Source organism: Chaetodon auriga, chromosome 2 (genome assembly GCF_051107435.1).
Source record: "Chaetodon auriga isolate fChaAug3 chromosome 2, fChaAug3.hap1, whole genome shotgun sequence".
NCBI classification, from domain to species: domain Eukaryota; kingdom Metazoa; phylum Chordata; class Actinopteri; order Chaetodontiformes; family Chaetodontidae; genus Chaetodon; species Chaetodon auriga.
This window is the reverse complement of record NC_135075.1, coordinates 19,600,974-19,618,568: the sequence shown is the minus strand read 5'-3', so window position 1 is coordinate 19,618,568 and position 17,595 is coordinate 19,600,974. Positions and strand designations below refer to the sequence as shown.

General features: G+C 41.7%; 2 protein-coding genes across 3 annotated transcripts in view; both read left to right on the top strand.

Annotated features, from left to right (window-relative positions):
• Positions 1-3,086, top strand: part of pparg (peroxisome proliferator-activated receptor gamma) — a 30,443-nt gene extending 27,357 nt beyond the window's left edge. Inside the window, exons 7-9 of the mRNA XM_076761063.1 lie at positions 358-518; positions 723-966; positions 1,555-3,086. Of these exons, the coding sequence (XP_076617178.1) occupies positions 358-518; positions 723-966; positions 1,555-1,802 (653 nt within the window). The 3' untranslated portion in view covers positions 1,803-3,086. The remainder of the gene's footprint in view (positions 1-357; positions 519-722; positions 967-1,554) is intronic.
• Positions 3,087-10,592: 7,506 nt separating this feature from the next.
• Positions 10,593-17,485, top strand: terf2ip (telomeric repeat binding factor 2, interacting protein). 2 transcript variants are annotated; one of them, XM_076761034.1, is made up of 9 exons: positions 10,593-10,674; positions 11,597-11,842; positions 13,047-13,183; positions 13,462-13,676; positions 13,847-13,942; positions 14,090-14,744; positions 14,846-14,943; positions 15,188-15,619; positions 16,069-17,485. In XM_076761034.1, the coding sequence occupies exons 2-9, from the start codon at positions 11,613-11,615 to the stop codon at positions 16,288-16,290; spliced, it is 2,085 nt and encodes a 694-aa protein (XP_076617149.1). In that variant the 5' UTR covers positions 10,593-10,674; positions 11,597-11,612; the 3' UTR covers positions 16,291-17,485. The 2 variants fall into 2 exon arrangements, with proteins under 2 accessions (XP_076617149.1, XP_076617141.1); XM_076761026.1 differs by having other exon boundaries at positions 14,840-14,943.
• The last annotated feature ends 110 nt before the right edge of the window (positions 17,486-17,595 follow it).

Sequence of the window (17,595 nt, the reverse complement as noted above, 5' to 3'; positions counted from 1 at the left end):
TTTCACTATTTAAATCCCTGAAAAGTCTTCGATGTGGGCAGTGACTGAAAGGTCTGGAGCCAGGGTGCAATCAATAAGACATCATCACATGATGTGTTTACATAGCCATGCTCCCACAACTCTTAGCTTATCTGATGATTCGATGTAGTCAACAGCCCAAAAAACACATTTTTTTCTGTTTTTTTTAAAGTCAGGCATTTGCTTGTCATCACCTTCCTTGCTGAAAGGGCTTTAAATATCTGAAAATATTTCAAACATTTTGCAGTGCTGGTCTAGTTTTTCTTCTTTGACTTAATCCTGCAGCTGAACTGCCTCACCGGAGACCTGAGCTTGTTCTATTTTCCCGTCTGATTTTAGGTCTCACAGGAGCTCACCTGGCGACAGAGTTCTGTGTTTCAGAGACTGCGGAGCTGCGCTTCTTCCAAAGCTGTCAATCACGTGCAGCCGAAGCAGTGAGAGAAGTGACAGAGTTCGCCAAGAGTATCCCAGGATTCATCGATCTGGATCTCAACGATCAGGTGAGAGGCGGGAATACTGCTGCTCATCCAGTCTGTCACTCAGATCTGGATGTACCATCATTGACTCCAGTCTGTCATCAATGATGTTGTTATTGACCTTGTATAGAGGTGCTTTATGATTGTAAAACCTTTGCTTACCAGCTATCATCCCTGCAGATCTAGTTAGCATCAGCTCTTCACCTCAACCCTTTACACTCTTCCCAGGTCACTTTGCTGAAGTACGGCGTGATTGAGATCTTAATCATCATGGCGGCGCCTCTGATGAACAAAGACGGGACCCTCATCTCCTACGGACAGATCTTCATGACGCGGGAGTTCCTCAAGAGTCTCAGGAAACCCTTCGGTCAAATGATGGAACCAAAGTTTGAGTTCTCAGTCAAGTTCAACACGCTGGAGCTGGACGACAGCGACATGGCGCTGTTTCTGGCTGTTATTATCCTCAGCGGCGGTGAGTGTTTTTGTTGGTTTCTGTGCTTTTTATTTTCCTATTAAAAAATTTCATCACGTTTGATGAAAGATGTGACACAAACCCTGTTTAGTTCAGTGTGAATATGATGTGTTGACGGGCTCCTGTTATCAAGCTGCTGTGTTTTACGTGCTACATGTGGCCTCCCTTGACCCCTTTATCAGTGAGGTGGGAGGCACAGATTTTATCGGTGATTCTTTTTTTTTTTTTTTTTTTTTTTTTTTTTTACACCCTCCCATATTAAAACCCAAACTGTGTGGACTAATATTGCTGGTTTGCATGTGGCTACTTGATGACCTTGGCCTGGTGATGATTCAAATAAGGTATTTAAGTCAATAGATAACTTAAATGACTAAGATTAAAGCTTTAAATGAATGATAAGAGGTCTTTTGTAAATAGCAATAATACAGCTAGGTCAGGTAATAAAGGACAACTAAACTGGGGGTTTTTCAGCCAATAGTTAGTTAATGTGTAGTTGCAATCCAGTTTTCACCTTCCCTCTAATTCTCCATGAATGCCCTCACCAGAAAAATCCCTAATCTGTCATCCCTGTCTCTGTATTACATCCAGACCGCCCAGGCCTGCTGAACGTGAAGCCCATCGAGCAGCTGCAGGAGACGGTGCTCCACTCACTGGAGCTGCAGCTGAAGCTAAACCACCCGGACTCTCTGCACCTGTTTGCCAAGCTGCTCCAGAAAATGACCGACCTGCGTCAGATCGTCACCAACCACGTCAACTTCATGCAGCTGCTGAAGAAGTCGGAGATGGACATGTGCTTACACCCACTGCTGCAGGAGATCATGAAGGACTTGTATTAGAACTGAACAGGAGGATGCGACAAGTCGAGAAAAGCAGGAAGAGAAACAGAAAGCGTGAATAAAGAGATTTTATTTTTGAAATCATGACTTTGAAATTAGAAAAGCGCTTTGTGCTGCTGGTGGGTTGAAAAAAAAAAGTTAGGTAACCAGACAGGCTGACTGAAAATGAGAAAGAGATAGGGAGGAACAGGAAAAGAGAAATCAAGGAAAGAAAGACTGAATCTGAGTGTTAGGTCTTGTCTAGACAGCAGCATGTGAATAACTTGCGGTGCACAGTCATTTAGCCACTGCTGAGCCTGGACATTTTGTGAATGAGTAGGCTGCCAACTTAAATACCAAACTACCACCTACTGCAACAATCATCTGTGACTTACTGAAAGAGTGGGGACTTTCTTATTGGCTAGCTGAAGCTAAAAATCGCGCGTGCTTGACACAGCCTGCTTCATGTGCCGAAAGGAGAAACGTATCACTGTGAATATTTTACACCATGTGTCACACAGTACAGTATGTGTTGTTCATGTGCAGCTTATCTACACATTGCATTACAACCGTCATAGGCAGCAGCGGTGTGTCCATGCTTCAATACCTCTGTGAACACGCACAAATGCATGAATGCTCGTGCTCGCACACACACACACACGTACACACACGCGTGCACACACACACACACACACACACCACACTCACAACAATGAACAGACAGAGCATTTTCTGTTTTGGCATCAGGGTGAAGGTGCTATCTCTTTTTAATCAGCTTTATCCAAAGACAGAAATCAGATCATTGCCTGTAACATATTTTAGTGTCGGTCCATGTACAAACTGTGAGAAAGTGTGAAGCCAACAGACGGCACGTTTCCATGATGATGTCAGCTCTTTGTTTGAAAAATGAAACAGTATACGCCATATTGTGCCTTTAAGAGTCACTGTTTTGTTCTTTCCGCTGTTTTGTCTTGTGAAATTACTGCCATTTAAAAAACATTAGATATAGCACACATGTATAATGTATGATATATATTCATGTATATTATTTTTATATGGATGAAACTGTCTGTCAAACACAACTGGCTTTTCAGCCTGAGCTGTTTTATTTCAAATTCTTGAAAAAAAGTGGTTGAGTTTTACAATGAAATTATTTTGTATGTGCAAAGTGTCTGCTATGTCTGATCGATCAGATGTTGTTTTTCTTTGAGGGGGGCGACTTGGACAAAGGTATTGGATTAATACCAGTAAGGGGAGAAAATAAATTTGTGATAAATAAAATATTTTCTAACTTTTTATTTGAAATCGGACTCTTGTCTGTCTCAAGTGTACTTGCACATGTACCGTCAAAATCTGTTTCCAAATAATGTCTTGAAAGCGATCCAGTCACCCAGAAATGTGTTTGCATTCATTACATCAGCTGTCCTCAGCGTCTCTTACCAAACACACACACACACACGCACGCACGCACACACCCTGTTGGAACGATTGCAACATCTGAACTCTGCTGAACTCTGCCAGAAGACCAAAGTCTGTGTATACAGATTTGATCAGCGAGCGGGGATGTGGTTTTATTTTTGAGAGTTGAGCGCCTCTTGGACAAGCTTTTTCTAAGGAGACACCAGCTTTTTCCCCTGTTTTTTTTTTTTTTTTTTCTAGACAGATCAATTTACAGAGAGACCACAAAACAGGGCAGAGAGAGGGTATCATGCAACAACAAGGTCAGAGTCAAACTGAGGACATCACACCATCAGGTCACCTCAACACGTGGCGCAGGTTCACTTACACAGAGATTTCCTGTTGTCTGGCTTTTTGCCAACTCTACATGAATGTGTGTTTTTTCCTCCATATGAAGCATACTTGCTTAGTTACATCCACCATTGAAATTCAGCTCTACAAATGTTAGGATCAGTAGAAAGTAGATGTTAGTCAGTGGAAGCCATAAGACATATTAAAAACACCTACCTAATGTGTACTTTGACTATGTCTGATACACTGTGTGTATGTTATCCATATACATTTTATGATTAGGAAGTATTCAATGTGAAATTCAGTTTTCAGTTCTCACTAATAATTTTTCTGAACTCATATTGTTACTCATTGTTTTTTCTTTCTCTGTTCTGGAAAATTGGGATGATCTGAAAATGTATCCGTCCAAAAAGGATCAGATATCTGTAGAACAACTATTAGGTGAAAACAAGCCACATACCCACACGCCTTAAAAGCTGTCTCAGAACATACAGTGTGTTCCTTGTTTCTTCATGTAATTCTACATAGATACATTAGATAGATTTGTGGTTTCGCGTTCTGTGTGGAACCTCAGGAAACAGCTGCTTTTGGTTGTGAAACAGAGCTAGGCATCACATTCTTTCTTGCTTTGCATCAGAAATACTATTCTTAGTTTAAAAAATCTATAATTCTATAAGGACCAAGACTGTTGGTCTCTCATCGTTGGCTCTAAACTGGTAACACTTAAAGAACTGCCTGTCAGTCCTAACAGTTCCTCACTGTCACTGCCCTTACGCTCACTGTCCTCACTATCAGCAGGTAAAGCCCTTACTCATCAGGATCCTTTCATCCCTTTAGAGCATAAAATATACCTGCGCACATTATTATCACTCAGCATTAGCAGATAGCAAAAACATTGGCCTGAAACGATCTGTGAGCACAATAATGCTGACATATCATCACCTCTTCAGTTGATATGGTGAACTTGTTAGAACAGCCAGCAGACAGGGAGCAACAGTTCATCTGGAGCTGTGTTTCTGGCCAGCTGACGAATGTAAGTCCAGTATTCACTCTCTTCTAGCTCTGTTTTTGGCCTCCGCCAGCTCCTGAGGAAATATCTGTTTCTTTAGATGCTACATTTGCCTCTGTGTTCACTAGCTTGTCGCTCAGTGAGCATTTCTATGGCTAAAAAGCTCAGGAGGACCGAAGGGTTGAGTGCTGATTCTCTGTGGGGTTCGTCACCACGTCGCTGCATACCAGACGAGTGCTACATGCGGCTCTGCTTCCTGAAAAGGTGTTCACACGCCATATTATACCCAATTCTGATCCTCTTTTGCTGGCTCGGACACACGTCATCTGATATTCCAACATGTAAGAATTTAGATATTTAGAAATGGGAAGATGTGAGAGTTAAAAGGGCTTTTGGTTGAGGTGTCTTTCTCTCTTTGTGTGTCTGTTGAGATCATAAAAGTCATGAACAATAAGATGTGATCAGGCTAGGAGGACTAATCTATGCGTGCGCTGTAGAAAGGACAAAAGATGAGGCGAGGACAGAGCCGGGCCGTGAGAACGTGGCAGCGTAAAGGAGAAGTTTGGCCCCTAAAAATAAGCCTTTGAATTGGCAGATGATGGTGGTAGGGGGTTTCTGGCTCTGACCCGGATGGTCCTTTTGGATGGTTGATGATGATGGTAATTAAATGTGTTCTTTATGTCGAGTCAGCATATCCTCACTTTGTTACGGCCGGTCTCTGCTGACCGAGCCCTGCCAAGATTCCTGAGCTAATCTGCCAAATAGTTTTCAGAAAGTATATTTCTGCTGTTGTTCGTCCACACAGAGCCAAGTCCAAAGATAGCAATTGTGATTTACACAAGGAAGTTTTGTTTTTGTTTGATTTCCTTAAGAAACAGCAGCTTCGCTTTTCAGCCTCTTTTGTTTTAGTATCGGAGAGGAATTTCACTCCCACCAGTGCGTGATGATACCTGATATGTGTGTATGTGGCTCCTCGTACAAGCTTTGTTCCTGAAGTGATACACCTGCCACTGGAAGACAAATATAGCTCTTGAGAAACTGTTTTGTTAAATCTGGTGTTTATATAGAAAATACCTCCGGAATTCATATTAAGGGACTTCGTGTTCTTTTGAGCTGAACTGGAAAACAGTTTAGGCTTTCGGTAGAAGAAATAATGTAGATACTCAGTTTAAATGCAGTCAGAAAAACAGTATGTTTTATAGGTTTAATGTAAAGTAATACTCGCAATTATGTGTCACAATAAAAATGTAAGGAGGCGTTCAGGTGGAATAGCAGTTAAGCTGCATACTGTATGGTGCCAGCATCCCTGATGTACTATAAAACTACCCAATAAAGCAAAAATGACCTTTTACTAATGACTGATTTGGTTGAGTTGTGGATTATTCAGTGACATGACAATGTGAAAGTGCTTTTAGTAGTTAATTTTTTTTCTCTGCTCCTACAACAGTATGTAGCCTATGGTATGAAGTTAACTTTGGTAAATATGTGGGCTACAGGAAGTGTGATTATTATTGTTTAAGTGCAGCTTTATGCACATACCTCTAAACGCCCCTATTGAATCAATACCGCACTTCAGGATTCTAAAGAGACTTTGTATGATTGAGATTATTTGACAGCTCCAGCTGGCTGGATTTCATGTATGTGTAATTCAGTGTTGCCCAACATGAAAAGAAAGGAAAGAAATGCTCTCTGAATTTCCAGTGTCATCATATTTCACCACCCACCAGCATTTTACAGACGTTGTCTTACATCAGTTTTAACTCGCAGGGCTCACACACCACGTCACATCACCTTTGTCAGGTGAATAATTTCCAAGTGATTCATTCATTCATTCACTCACTCGCCCTTTAATATAATGACCTGGAAAAGTTAGAGTGTGGTGATGAAATGCGACCTCATTTAAGCACATGACTGATGAGGGCATTGTCCAAGTGACAGGAGCGATACCGTCAGTCTCTCGATCTTTCTTCATGTTACAAAAGACATATTCAACATGAGGAAACACATCCAGACAGTACATTTATTCAACATTTTTTAATTCTAACATCTAAGCATTTTGCCCAACAGAGACTTTTTCTGCATATGAAGTCAAAAAGGAGCACAAGCTACAAACAAATGACATAAGAAACAGAAATCAGGATATATTAAAAAAAAAAAAAAAAGAGCTCAAGAAGTCCTTCTTATGAAATCCTTCAATGAGAACAAATGTGTAAAATCCACCATCTTTCATTTTTAATTTTCTCAAAGTTTTCTTCACTTTCTTGCCTCGAGTTTGATGAGAAGATCAACAGGCCACCGCTCTCATGTTTTTACTATATGAAGCCACAGTCATGTTATGATTAGCTTAGCTTAGCATAAAGACAGCTAGCCTGGCTCTGTCAGAAGGTAAAGAAATGTAGCTCCCCTTTGCTTTTTTTATACAGATCAAACAAACAAGATAAAACATGTCAATGACTGAGCTTTACAGGTGCTGCTAGACAGAGCCAAGCTAGTGGGTTCCCTGTATTTCCACTCTTGATGCTATGCTAAGCTAACAGTCTCCTCACTCCAGACCCATATGTAAAGGCCAGGTATGAGAGTGGTATTGATCTCCTCATCTAACTCTCAGCAGGATGAACTGCTCCTTTGAAACTCTGTTTTTGCAAACCGAATAAAATGAAGTGAATGCGGGCAGTGGGCGTCTTGTTTACCCATGCTGCCTGCACAACATTGTCGCTATCTCTGTGCATCAAAGTGTCATACATTTTTCCAGCAAACTCAGGTCTAACAGCCTGGTATTGTTCTCAGATTGATGCCTTTCTGTCTCACTGTGGAGGAGGCTTTCAGGGTCGTCTGTTTGAGCAGGCGCTTTAAACCCTTTCTCACAGTGTATCTATGTTGATCATCAATCCTATGTGCTTTCCCAAATGTACAGAAATAGAATCCTCCCAAAGTTAAAAGCTAAAATGTGCCTTAAACTTGGCTAAAATTTCTGGAGGGAGAGCCTGGCAGCAAAGTTGGGCCCTCTGAAGTTGACAATGTATCAACTTCTCCAAGCCAAAGGTTCAAGGAGGGCGCTTTCGTCGTAGAGGGGAGAGGGGACAGGCCTTCATGTTTCCCCTTTTGTTAGTGTGGTTGGTAGTCATGGTTATAGTGAAACTGTGGCCTTACAGTCCACAGGGAGGATCAGAGCATGCCAGTGACAAGGCAAAAACACTGGCACTGGATCTATTTTCCCAAGACCACCACAGACAGTCATGAAGTATCGGGAGAGGTCATGGTCATGGTCTGTCGTCCGGTGGCAAAGGGTTCACCAAGTGAGACTATTTTGCAAAGATGTATACGGGTGGATAAAAGGCATTTCACCAAGATGGAGGTTTGTTTGCTCACTGTTTCTAAATGGTAATCCTGCAAACTGATCCACTTGACTGAAGACTTCACAGCAGATTAGACTACAAAGCTATTCTTTTTGGCATACAGTGCGAATCCATTCCTCTGGATCGAAGTGATCAGGAATAGATCAATCGTTTGATTGGTAGCGCTGGTGTTCTGTAAAGTTGTGCAATATCTCCCTCTGCAGGCTGGAAACAGCTCCCGGACCTCACAGCAGGGAGGTCTTCCTCTGCTGGAGCCAAACCAAACCAATGCTGCTATGCTGTGGTGACCTTGCCACACATCCTCTCTGCAGTCGCTGATTCAAAAGGAAAAGAAAAAACATCACATTAACACAACAGATCAGCCCTGAAGTGTGATGAGGGATCAGGAACGAGCCGACCATCTGAAGGCAGAGGTGCAGGTCGAGGATGGATCACAATCCGCTCGCAGGAGTGAACATCTACACATCCATCTAATGATTACAGATTGTCCACAAACATGCATTGACTTGGAGGAGTTGCAGCACCTCAGTGGCTGTTGTATTGTTTCAGCTGGTTGCGCTGAAGAGGGAGAGGAACAATAGAGGCCAATAACAATAATGTAGCTGTCAGAGCTGTGAGGGAGGCAAGGTCAGTGAGGTGATACAGTAAACAGGCCAGCCCAATTCCTTCCCATGGCCTCCCGGCTTCACTGAACGAAGAATAAAAAGTTAAAGCTGGACTGTTTCACAAAATCAAACCGTAGTAATCAGTCGCCTGGACGGGATCAACACAGGATCCAATCAAAATGACGTACCTTTAAAATACCTGAGGTTGTGTCTTTCTTTTAGCATCCAGATCTGAATCTCATGGTAAATACACAACTTATATTATATACTTTTCTTTAACATTTGGTTGGCCGACTAAACGTCATACATCTTAAAATCCAGAGAACACACACACCATGCACCTATAGTTATACTGATCCAAATGTGGAATTGTAATAGTTAAGGAAATATGTTGACATGTATCAGCCTGATGGATGCACTTGCAGATCTGCATCATAGACAAGTGGACTCTTGGCCTTGGGGGAGGTCTCCGAGTACACTTCTAGTTTAATACTGTAAGTTTATAGATAATTATTATTAAAAAAGATGAAGACAGAGAAAGGGTTGGGGTCATCATTTGCTAAACTATTCATGTATACTTCCTGGAACACAAACTGTAAAGGAGACTTAAGTTGGAGAAGGAGAAATGAATGAATCTGTTCTGAGATTTTGAGTCATTGAAAGAGTTTAATTTTGTTTGTTTGCTCGTTTTCTGCATATGAATAAATGTATGTAACAATATTTGGAAACAAGGTAAAATTGCTTTCTAGTCTTTATGAATCAACATTTAGATTAATACCATGTCCATCAATCTGTGCTGTTTGTATATGAGAAGGAGGGTTTGTTTTTGTTTATGTTAGAGATGACAATTCTTTAACCATAATGAATCTCACATTGGACAATGTCCTTTTTTTCTCTGTCTATCTTAACACTGAGAAACATGAGGAGAAAATTTGAGTTAGGTGACGTTTGAAAACTGAAAGAAAACAGGTAAGTGCAGACTTCTGTGGTCAAAGTTGTCAAATTTCTCTCACTATTTTAAAGAAAGTATGCTCTTGTGGTTCATTCTGTGCTACACTTTTTGGTTGATACAAGAAAAAAACAATGTAAGTTGTAGCATCTAATTTTTTGCAAAGTTCAGCTCTATGGTTTCAATTAGCTGCATCGGAAGCCAAACATTAGTCATGTTCCCACAACACATTCTCTGGACTTCATTTGAAATCCTACTGAAAAAAACAAAAAGAATTCATCTTTTTAAGGCTTTTTAATTGAATGCAACCACTATTGTATTCATAAAGAGGTGCTGAGATCCGTGCAGCAGTGATCCATCATGCCTTTCACACACACAGTCCTCAGGGGGACAATCAACTGATCAGAAGCATTATCTCCCACTGGACCGTCTGAGTTTATGTGTTTGATTCCAGAGATATCATTTTCCCTCGCAGCTCAGCTGGGCTGTTTATGCAGAAGTTACTCTACTCTTCTGTGAACATAAGATCACCACTGGTCTCACTATGTGTGGTCCTGACCCTGCGTACCGTTCACACTGCCTGGAAAAAGTAACTCAGTTTGGATTTTTTTTCTCACATTGCAGAACATATTGTATTCTGAACGTGTGGACATAGAGTAACTCAGAGGAATGGCTGATAAAGTAGAAGAGAAAAATAATTTAAAAAAAAAAGCATTTCAGACTTATCATTTAAAATAAGAGGTCTTTTCACAGTCAAAGCACAGTACAGTGGGCAATATAGATTGCTTTATATACATGAAGTGGGTGTGTACAGTACATACGGTGTGCAAGATTTATATTTGGCTGATATGTTCATGCCAATGCACAGAGTTTATTTTGTGAATATATAATTTCTTAAGTGGATGTTTTAGTGTTACAGGGTTATTGGCACTATGCAAATGATGTAGCTGTTCATCACAGTAAAGAGTATAAATACAAAGTGACTTTACACAAATTTCCCAGCGGTCACTCGCTGAGAAAACCAGATGGGAATAACTGAAATCATGCTTCTGGATCTAGTAGTTTATTTAAGGGAAACGCTTATGCATTTGCTTTTAATGCTATGAAACATACAGTAGGGGGCGGTAAAGCTACACTGGATGCAATCCGCCGAAGAAGGAGAAACCCGGAAGGAAGCTTTATTTTGGTTTTGTCGCGGCGGGAAGGGAAGTAAACAAACTGAATGGTAAGTTTCAAGTTTACTGTCTAATTTAAGCAGTGGTCACACGCTATCAGAACATAATTAGGCAGCATTTTTCTCTAAAAACCTGTCTTTAAACAGACGACGTCAAAGCTAAACGTGCTAACCAGACTTAGCATTAGCGTCTGTAACTTAGCTAACCAACAGAAACCTTTTCCCAACGCACCGTGTCTGAGGACAGTGACTACTTTTAACATCCAATAATGTTTTAAATCGGCTCCGGCTCATTGCAGGTGTGTGGATCTCGATCCTACCACGCAGTCCCAGTTTATGTTATTAGGTTACTGGCTAGTTAGCCATAAAGTGGCCTTTGACTGTGAATTTGAGTGCTCTTGGCCTCCAAATACTTTACTTTTACACCGTTTCTAAGCCGACAGGTCAGATACAATCACACTCATTGACATAAATTATTTGGGACAAGTATGAGAAACGCCCACAGTGAAAGTCGAGGGCAGCACGTACTAAATCCTCCAAAATGACCAGTTATAACCTTATAACGATTTGTTCCGGTGCTGTTGTATTAGACCGCTTTACTTTGAGCTCTATCGATCTAATAAGCTAACAAAATGATAAACTGAAGGTCTGCAACTAGTGATTGACCAACAGTCCAAAACCCAAAGATACACAATATACTAATATGTTAGACAACCACATCCTCATCCTCCTTCATTACATTGTTGTTTCACTTTTAAGTGTATAGACAGCAGATCTGGTCAGAACTAGAGCTTCAGCATTAGGTTGTTTTGTCAAGATGTTTCATGCAGGATAGTTTAGGCTGTAATTTTGGATGAACGGGACCTCGTGGCACTGAGATGATTAAGCTCATAACATTAGTAACAGAGCACCATCTTTAATATTTGACATGTATTAAGCACAGTCTACTCTGTACTTCCCCCTCTTCCACCAGGTGAGCCACCTCCACCATGGCGTCCAAACAGCAGGATGTGGCCAAGCTGAACATCTCCCCAGTTCTGTTCATGGCAGTGGACGGTGAGCCCATGTCCTTCTTCCTGCGGCCGGGTCCTGTTAAACGTAAACTCCAGCCGCTCATCAAAGCTGGAGGAGGGATGCTGTGCAATATCCAGCAGCCGGGGGCAATCCTGCTCATTGACCCGGAGGAAAGAGGCTCTCTCGCTGAAAATGCTGCTCACAGGTGGGTGCTGGACTGGGCTGCCATTGGAAAGTGTTTACGTCAGGAAGAATACTGCTTAGTCTATTCAGATGATTAAAAAAAAAACAGTGTGGTTGTAATATGCAAGACTATTGTTTGGTGTTGATGGGTTTATTTATTTCAATTTATATTTTGACATTCAGTCTGCTCAGCATTGAAACATGTCCCAGTGGAGCAGAGAAAGCCTGTTTCTGAGACATAACAAGTTTTTATTTTACTTTTATTATTATGCTTGCGTGTCCTCCACAGATACAGGCCGTTATTTATAGCCCATAATGACAGTATAGAAGTTAGATCTCAGCCGTACACTCATTGTGAGAGCTGTGTAGCGCTCCAACGCTGCCCTTACTAGATAATTAAACAGCATTTCTCTGCACTGTAGGTAGGACGTAGGACCGCTGTCACATTAAACATGGCTGATCGAACATTAACCATATCACAATATTCACGACCAAGTTTGCAACACTTCAATGCTGTTACTGGAAAAATGTTCTATATATTAAAATGGCTCACTATATCAAAGTGATAATCTTGAAGACTTTCATTGAAATAAGTTTGTATTTAGTCATTTTCTGTCACTGATTAAGTTAAAACAATGGTGATTGAGCCTATGGCCCACTGATGAAAGTATTTCAATACTGATCTAAAATATATATAATATTTAATATAATATTGACAGCAGGTCAGTTTGACACATTGCAGGGAATAATGGCAGAAGAGGAAGCGGCCACAGTGAGCTGTTAGGTGAAGAGCTGCAGGCTGCACGCCTCCAACTTCTTAGCAAGGTAACCAGCTCCTCTCACCGAGCTCTACTGTCTGCAGACTCGTGCTGTGCAGCATTAAATCAGATCACAGTTACTCACAGAATGATGTAAAAAGGCCGGTTATTGTTTGACTTTGTCGTTGTTTTGTTTCCCCCAAAATTCTGTGACCTGTAGTATTAAACCATGTTTGCTATTACCAGCAGTAACTGCAGGTGTCGCCAAATCAACCAGGACCAAAATCTTCAAGATTACCACTTAAGGTTTTATGGCTCCTTTCTAATGACAGAACACTCTGAAGCTTTAGCACAGCAAGCTGAAGCATTTCCATGTATGTGTATGTGATCAGCTGGATAATTTCATTCAGCAAAAGTTGCTGCTGTGTCGCTAACTGAAAAACAATCAAAGCGCTGTTTTCTCCTCAGGTACGTGTCCATTCAGTACATTCACGACTGCATTGAGAAGGATGAGCAGCTGAACTTAGAGGACTACAGATTAAACCCTGAGGTGGTCCCGAGACACTCTGCTCGACTCAACAATAACAAAGAGAGCTGTCCTGGAGGTATGATGTAAAAGACATAACTTTACCGTTTGTCAGAAGCATAATCAGTGTTTCTCACATTTATCTGTGGCACTGATTCTGTATTAACATTTTGTGCGAATGACTTGTGCAACACCCAAATTAAAAGAAGGCTCTCCTCTTCTTTTGGTAAATAAAAACAGTGTACACAGTTTTGTGGTAGCTGCACCATGAATTATTGAATTGGCATTTATGTGGCTCTATTTAGTTGTTTTAAACTTACTGATGTCTCCACTCCGTCCGTCTGTCATCATAATCAGGCAGGGTTGCCTACACAACAGAAGATGACGCTGCCATTTTGAGTTATGTCAGCGAGCACAAGGCAGAGACCGGGGGGAACCGGCTTTGGCAAGAGATGGAGAAGCAGCGTGTGACCAGTCACAGCTGGCAGTCAATGAAATACCGTTATAGAGTACGCCTGGCAAAGAAACAGTCAGAGGCTGTGGAGGTGCCAACCACAGAGGGAGAGACCAAGGTAATTTACCTGGAAGGTGTCGCCAGGTATTTTGTCACAAATTTCTCTGTATCACGTTTCTTTCAGTATTTAGAGGCACAGGTTTCAAGGACAATTGTACTGTCTAATCTAATTCAATAACTGACAAAACTGGCATATAAAAGAACAATATTTTGTTTTGTTTCTCGTAGGTGGAAGGAAACGAAGGGACAGATGCTGAAAAACCCTCCAGTTCAGAAGACGCTGCTTCTCCTCAGACACATCCGACAGAATCTGATCTAACGCAGGTACGAACCAGAACTCGCTGCGAGCAACAGACACAACAGTTAAAGTATGTTCTGTATATACTTACTGTAAGAGACTATTTCTTATTAGTTTGTATGTGATTTAATAAGAGAGCAGAACTGAGGAGAGCTGATTTGGTGTCTTCACAGATAGATCAGCCTATACCAGCTGAACACACACAACCAGAAATTGTAGAAGCTCAAACATCCATCTGTCCCCAAGGAGAGGAGCAACATGTGAGCCCACAGACGAGCAAACAACCAGCTGACGGCGCTCAAGTAGAGACTGTAGAAGCTGACACGTCTGACTCCCCCCAACCTGAGGGAGCTTGTTCGGACCCACCGACAGATGCTCATCCCATTCCTGCTGAGAGCACCGAGCCAGAAACAGATGCACCACAAACAATCATCTCTCCACAAAAAGAAAGCTTGCCAGAGGACTCGCCTCCAGCGCCGCCCAACTCCCTGCCCGACTCCTCTTCTCAGAAGAAGCCAAAAGAGAAGCAGAAGTCCTCCCCCAGGCTGGAGCAGCCGCAGCGTCGATCGACGCGCAGGCAGCTTCAGCTGGAGGATTCAGCATCGCCTGAACCGTATGGCAAAAAGCTCAGATCGTCATTAAGTTCTGCTGAGCAACCGTCAACATCTCCCCAGCCCTTGAAGAAAACTAAATCAGCCCATATATCTGCTCTTCAAAAAGACACAACAGATGACGAGGAGCCTTCTAAGAGAGCCGAAGGAAAGAGTGCAGCAGAGAGTAAACAGGAGACGAGTGGACAAGATGCCGTCTCTGAAACAACACGAGCGGGTTTGTAACGCATCCACCAGTGTGGGACACAAAGCTCACTGACAGCATCTTAAGCTCCTGTGCCACAGAGATTTGAGTCTGTTTTTGTTTTGCAGAAACAGAATCTAATCCAATGCCACAGAAAGGAGAGAAGAAAAAAGAAAAGAGAAAGTTGGGGATTCTGGAGTTGGCTACAAAGGAGTTTGAAGATGAAAGTGAGGTAAGACAAGAAGAGCACATTTATGAGGGCAAAGCAGTGTTCCAACATGAAAACACCCACCCACTCAAAGACAGTGGAGAACCCACATCCATCACAGCCACTTATCACAAACCTAAGAAAAAAAACAAGTGTTTTTAGTTCTGAATGTGACCAAAGAAATATACAGAACAGCCGAACCATATTATTTTCAGGGTTCCTGAGTTGTTGGTCAAATGTTTAAACTGTTAATCTTCCCATCTCTCAGTCCGGTGAGGACGAAGCTTCAGATCTCCAAAACCCAACTGAAACAGCGACCGCGCAGCCCACATCGACCGAACCCCGGCTCCAGACTCCAGACACAGCAGCTTCCGCGCAGGCCGGCCCTGAACGTGGACCCGGCCTCCAGGAGAAGGTCCCAGAGGCGCAGGCCTCCAGTAGCAACCGCCCGCCACCAACAGGCTGCCCTGAGCCCGCAGCCACCGAGCCTGCAGCCGTCAGTGCAGCCTCCAAGGCCCACCTGTTCATATTCGACAGTGAGTCTCAGGAGGAAGGCTCTCAGTCCATGTTTGGTGACAGTACAGCAGCTCCAGCCAACCTCCAGCCAACAGTGAACAAAGACGCTGCTTTTTCACTGACTCAGGTGCAGCTGGAGGAGGACAAGCAGCGAATCACAGAGCTGATGAGGGAGACAAAGCAGGTGAACACTGTGGACCAGTAGATGCACCTTTTTCACTGCAGTGTGCTCTCTTTGGTTTTCGTAGACCACATCCTGAAGACCAGCAGGACTGGGGTCGCAAAATTCTGGCAATATTCAAGGTGGAAACTTTCCATGGGAATTTATGGGAATTTTGGCAGTTGTGTGAGCTGCACAGAGGGTTGTAATGTTACTGAATTCCTGAATTTACTGAGATGCTGGCAAATTATCTGCATGTGATGGAGGAGTGCACTGCTGAACGATTAGAAGGTTCAATTTTTTTATAGAAACTTTGCTCAGATTCCCGAGCTTAAATTCTGTCGGAAATTTTCTGGGAATGTATTGATACTACATGTATCTTGTACATGCTGCAGTTATCTGCTTTTTTATTCTTGGTTGCATTTGGTTCGGCAGTATTCTGTCATTTCTAACTTCTCCTGTTTTTGTTCTAGGACTTAGTCAGTGTGACCAAAGCGCTGTTGAAGACCAGCGGAGACTTCTCTGCCGCTCTGGATCTGCTTTTGAACCCCTTCGCAGTTTCAGGACCATTTTGGAAACGCAGTGACGACGGCCTTTTGCTCTCAGGTGATCCTGTTGTCCGACAGCAGCTGCAGGAGAGATACGGTGAGGAGAAGGTGGCCAAAAGAGTCATGTTCCTCGAGCTCGAGGGGTGAAAATGAAAGACAGATTAGTGTAGAAATAACAGGAAAACAGGCGATCTGGACACAAGGAGCATACTCACCTCCTCGTCATCGAATGAGTAAGAGTTTTTGTTTTACAGAGTTTTTAGGTAAATTAAGTCAAGGCTTCTGTTCCTGCGGTTTATCCATTTGTTTGGGAACAGAATCCTTTAATGTGTTTTAGCATGAATAATATCGTTTTATTCTTTTCTATGTTTGTTTTAATTGAATTGCATAATAAAGAGTTTAATACCATGTAAAAACACCTGATTTACACCATGAAATAAATCTTTATGTATTGTATTTAACCACTTTTTTGAGCAAATGGCTTTCAGATGGTTAATAGAAAAATGTGAAATCTGTGATTGGAGGAGCTCTCATGGTGGCAGATTCATGAAAACTGAGAATACGTTTAGATTAAAATGAGCTTTACTGTTTCCCTTTAACCAAAAAAGAGTTACTGCTGTAAGTGTTGCAAAATGTGCCTCCACTGCTCTAAGAATTAGAAATCTTGCAGTAACTGGGTTCTTGCATATTTCATGCAAAATGTAATTTATCTGTGTGAATGATAGTTCATGGAAATAAGGTCCATTGATATTCAGTGCACATTCTGGACACAATGTCTTATCAATTTGAATTAATTAATACCAGCAATTCCCTGTTTGAGTACAGTCATCAGTCTTTACTAAACCAGACACTGAACAGGGTGGGTTTTTCCACTCTTACTCAAAGTGTGATGTATTGCTTTGATTATGAAAATCACACTTTCAAACAATTAATAATTATAGTTGCATATATGATGCTGACGATCAACAAACTACAGCAGCGGCACACACACTGAATAACTGCGACATGTAAGTCACTGTGACTGCAGCGTAGACTGGACATAATACTTAAAAACGTTATTCATATAAAACTTTTCAAAACAAGGTTAGAGGTGCTTTACGAAACACAAGATGATGAAAAAATCAAGTAGAACAAATGTCTCACTAAAACTAGTGAAAAGCTCTGCATTGTAACAAACTTTAATAATTGATGTAAAGGATAAAATCTTTTAAAATAAATAAAATATTGTGGTCCGCCCTGAACACATGAAGCCTGCTCTTTAAATTAGCAGAGATCATTGAGTGGAACATATAAAAAAAAGAGGAAGCATTAGCCTTGATTTTTATCCAATCCACCATTTTATTTCATTTAACCCCCAGTATCAATTGAGTACATTCATAATTTTGACACAACCTGCCCCAGACCCACATGAATACACTGTATCAGTGGTTTAAACAAAATAATCAATCCACA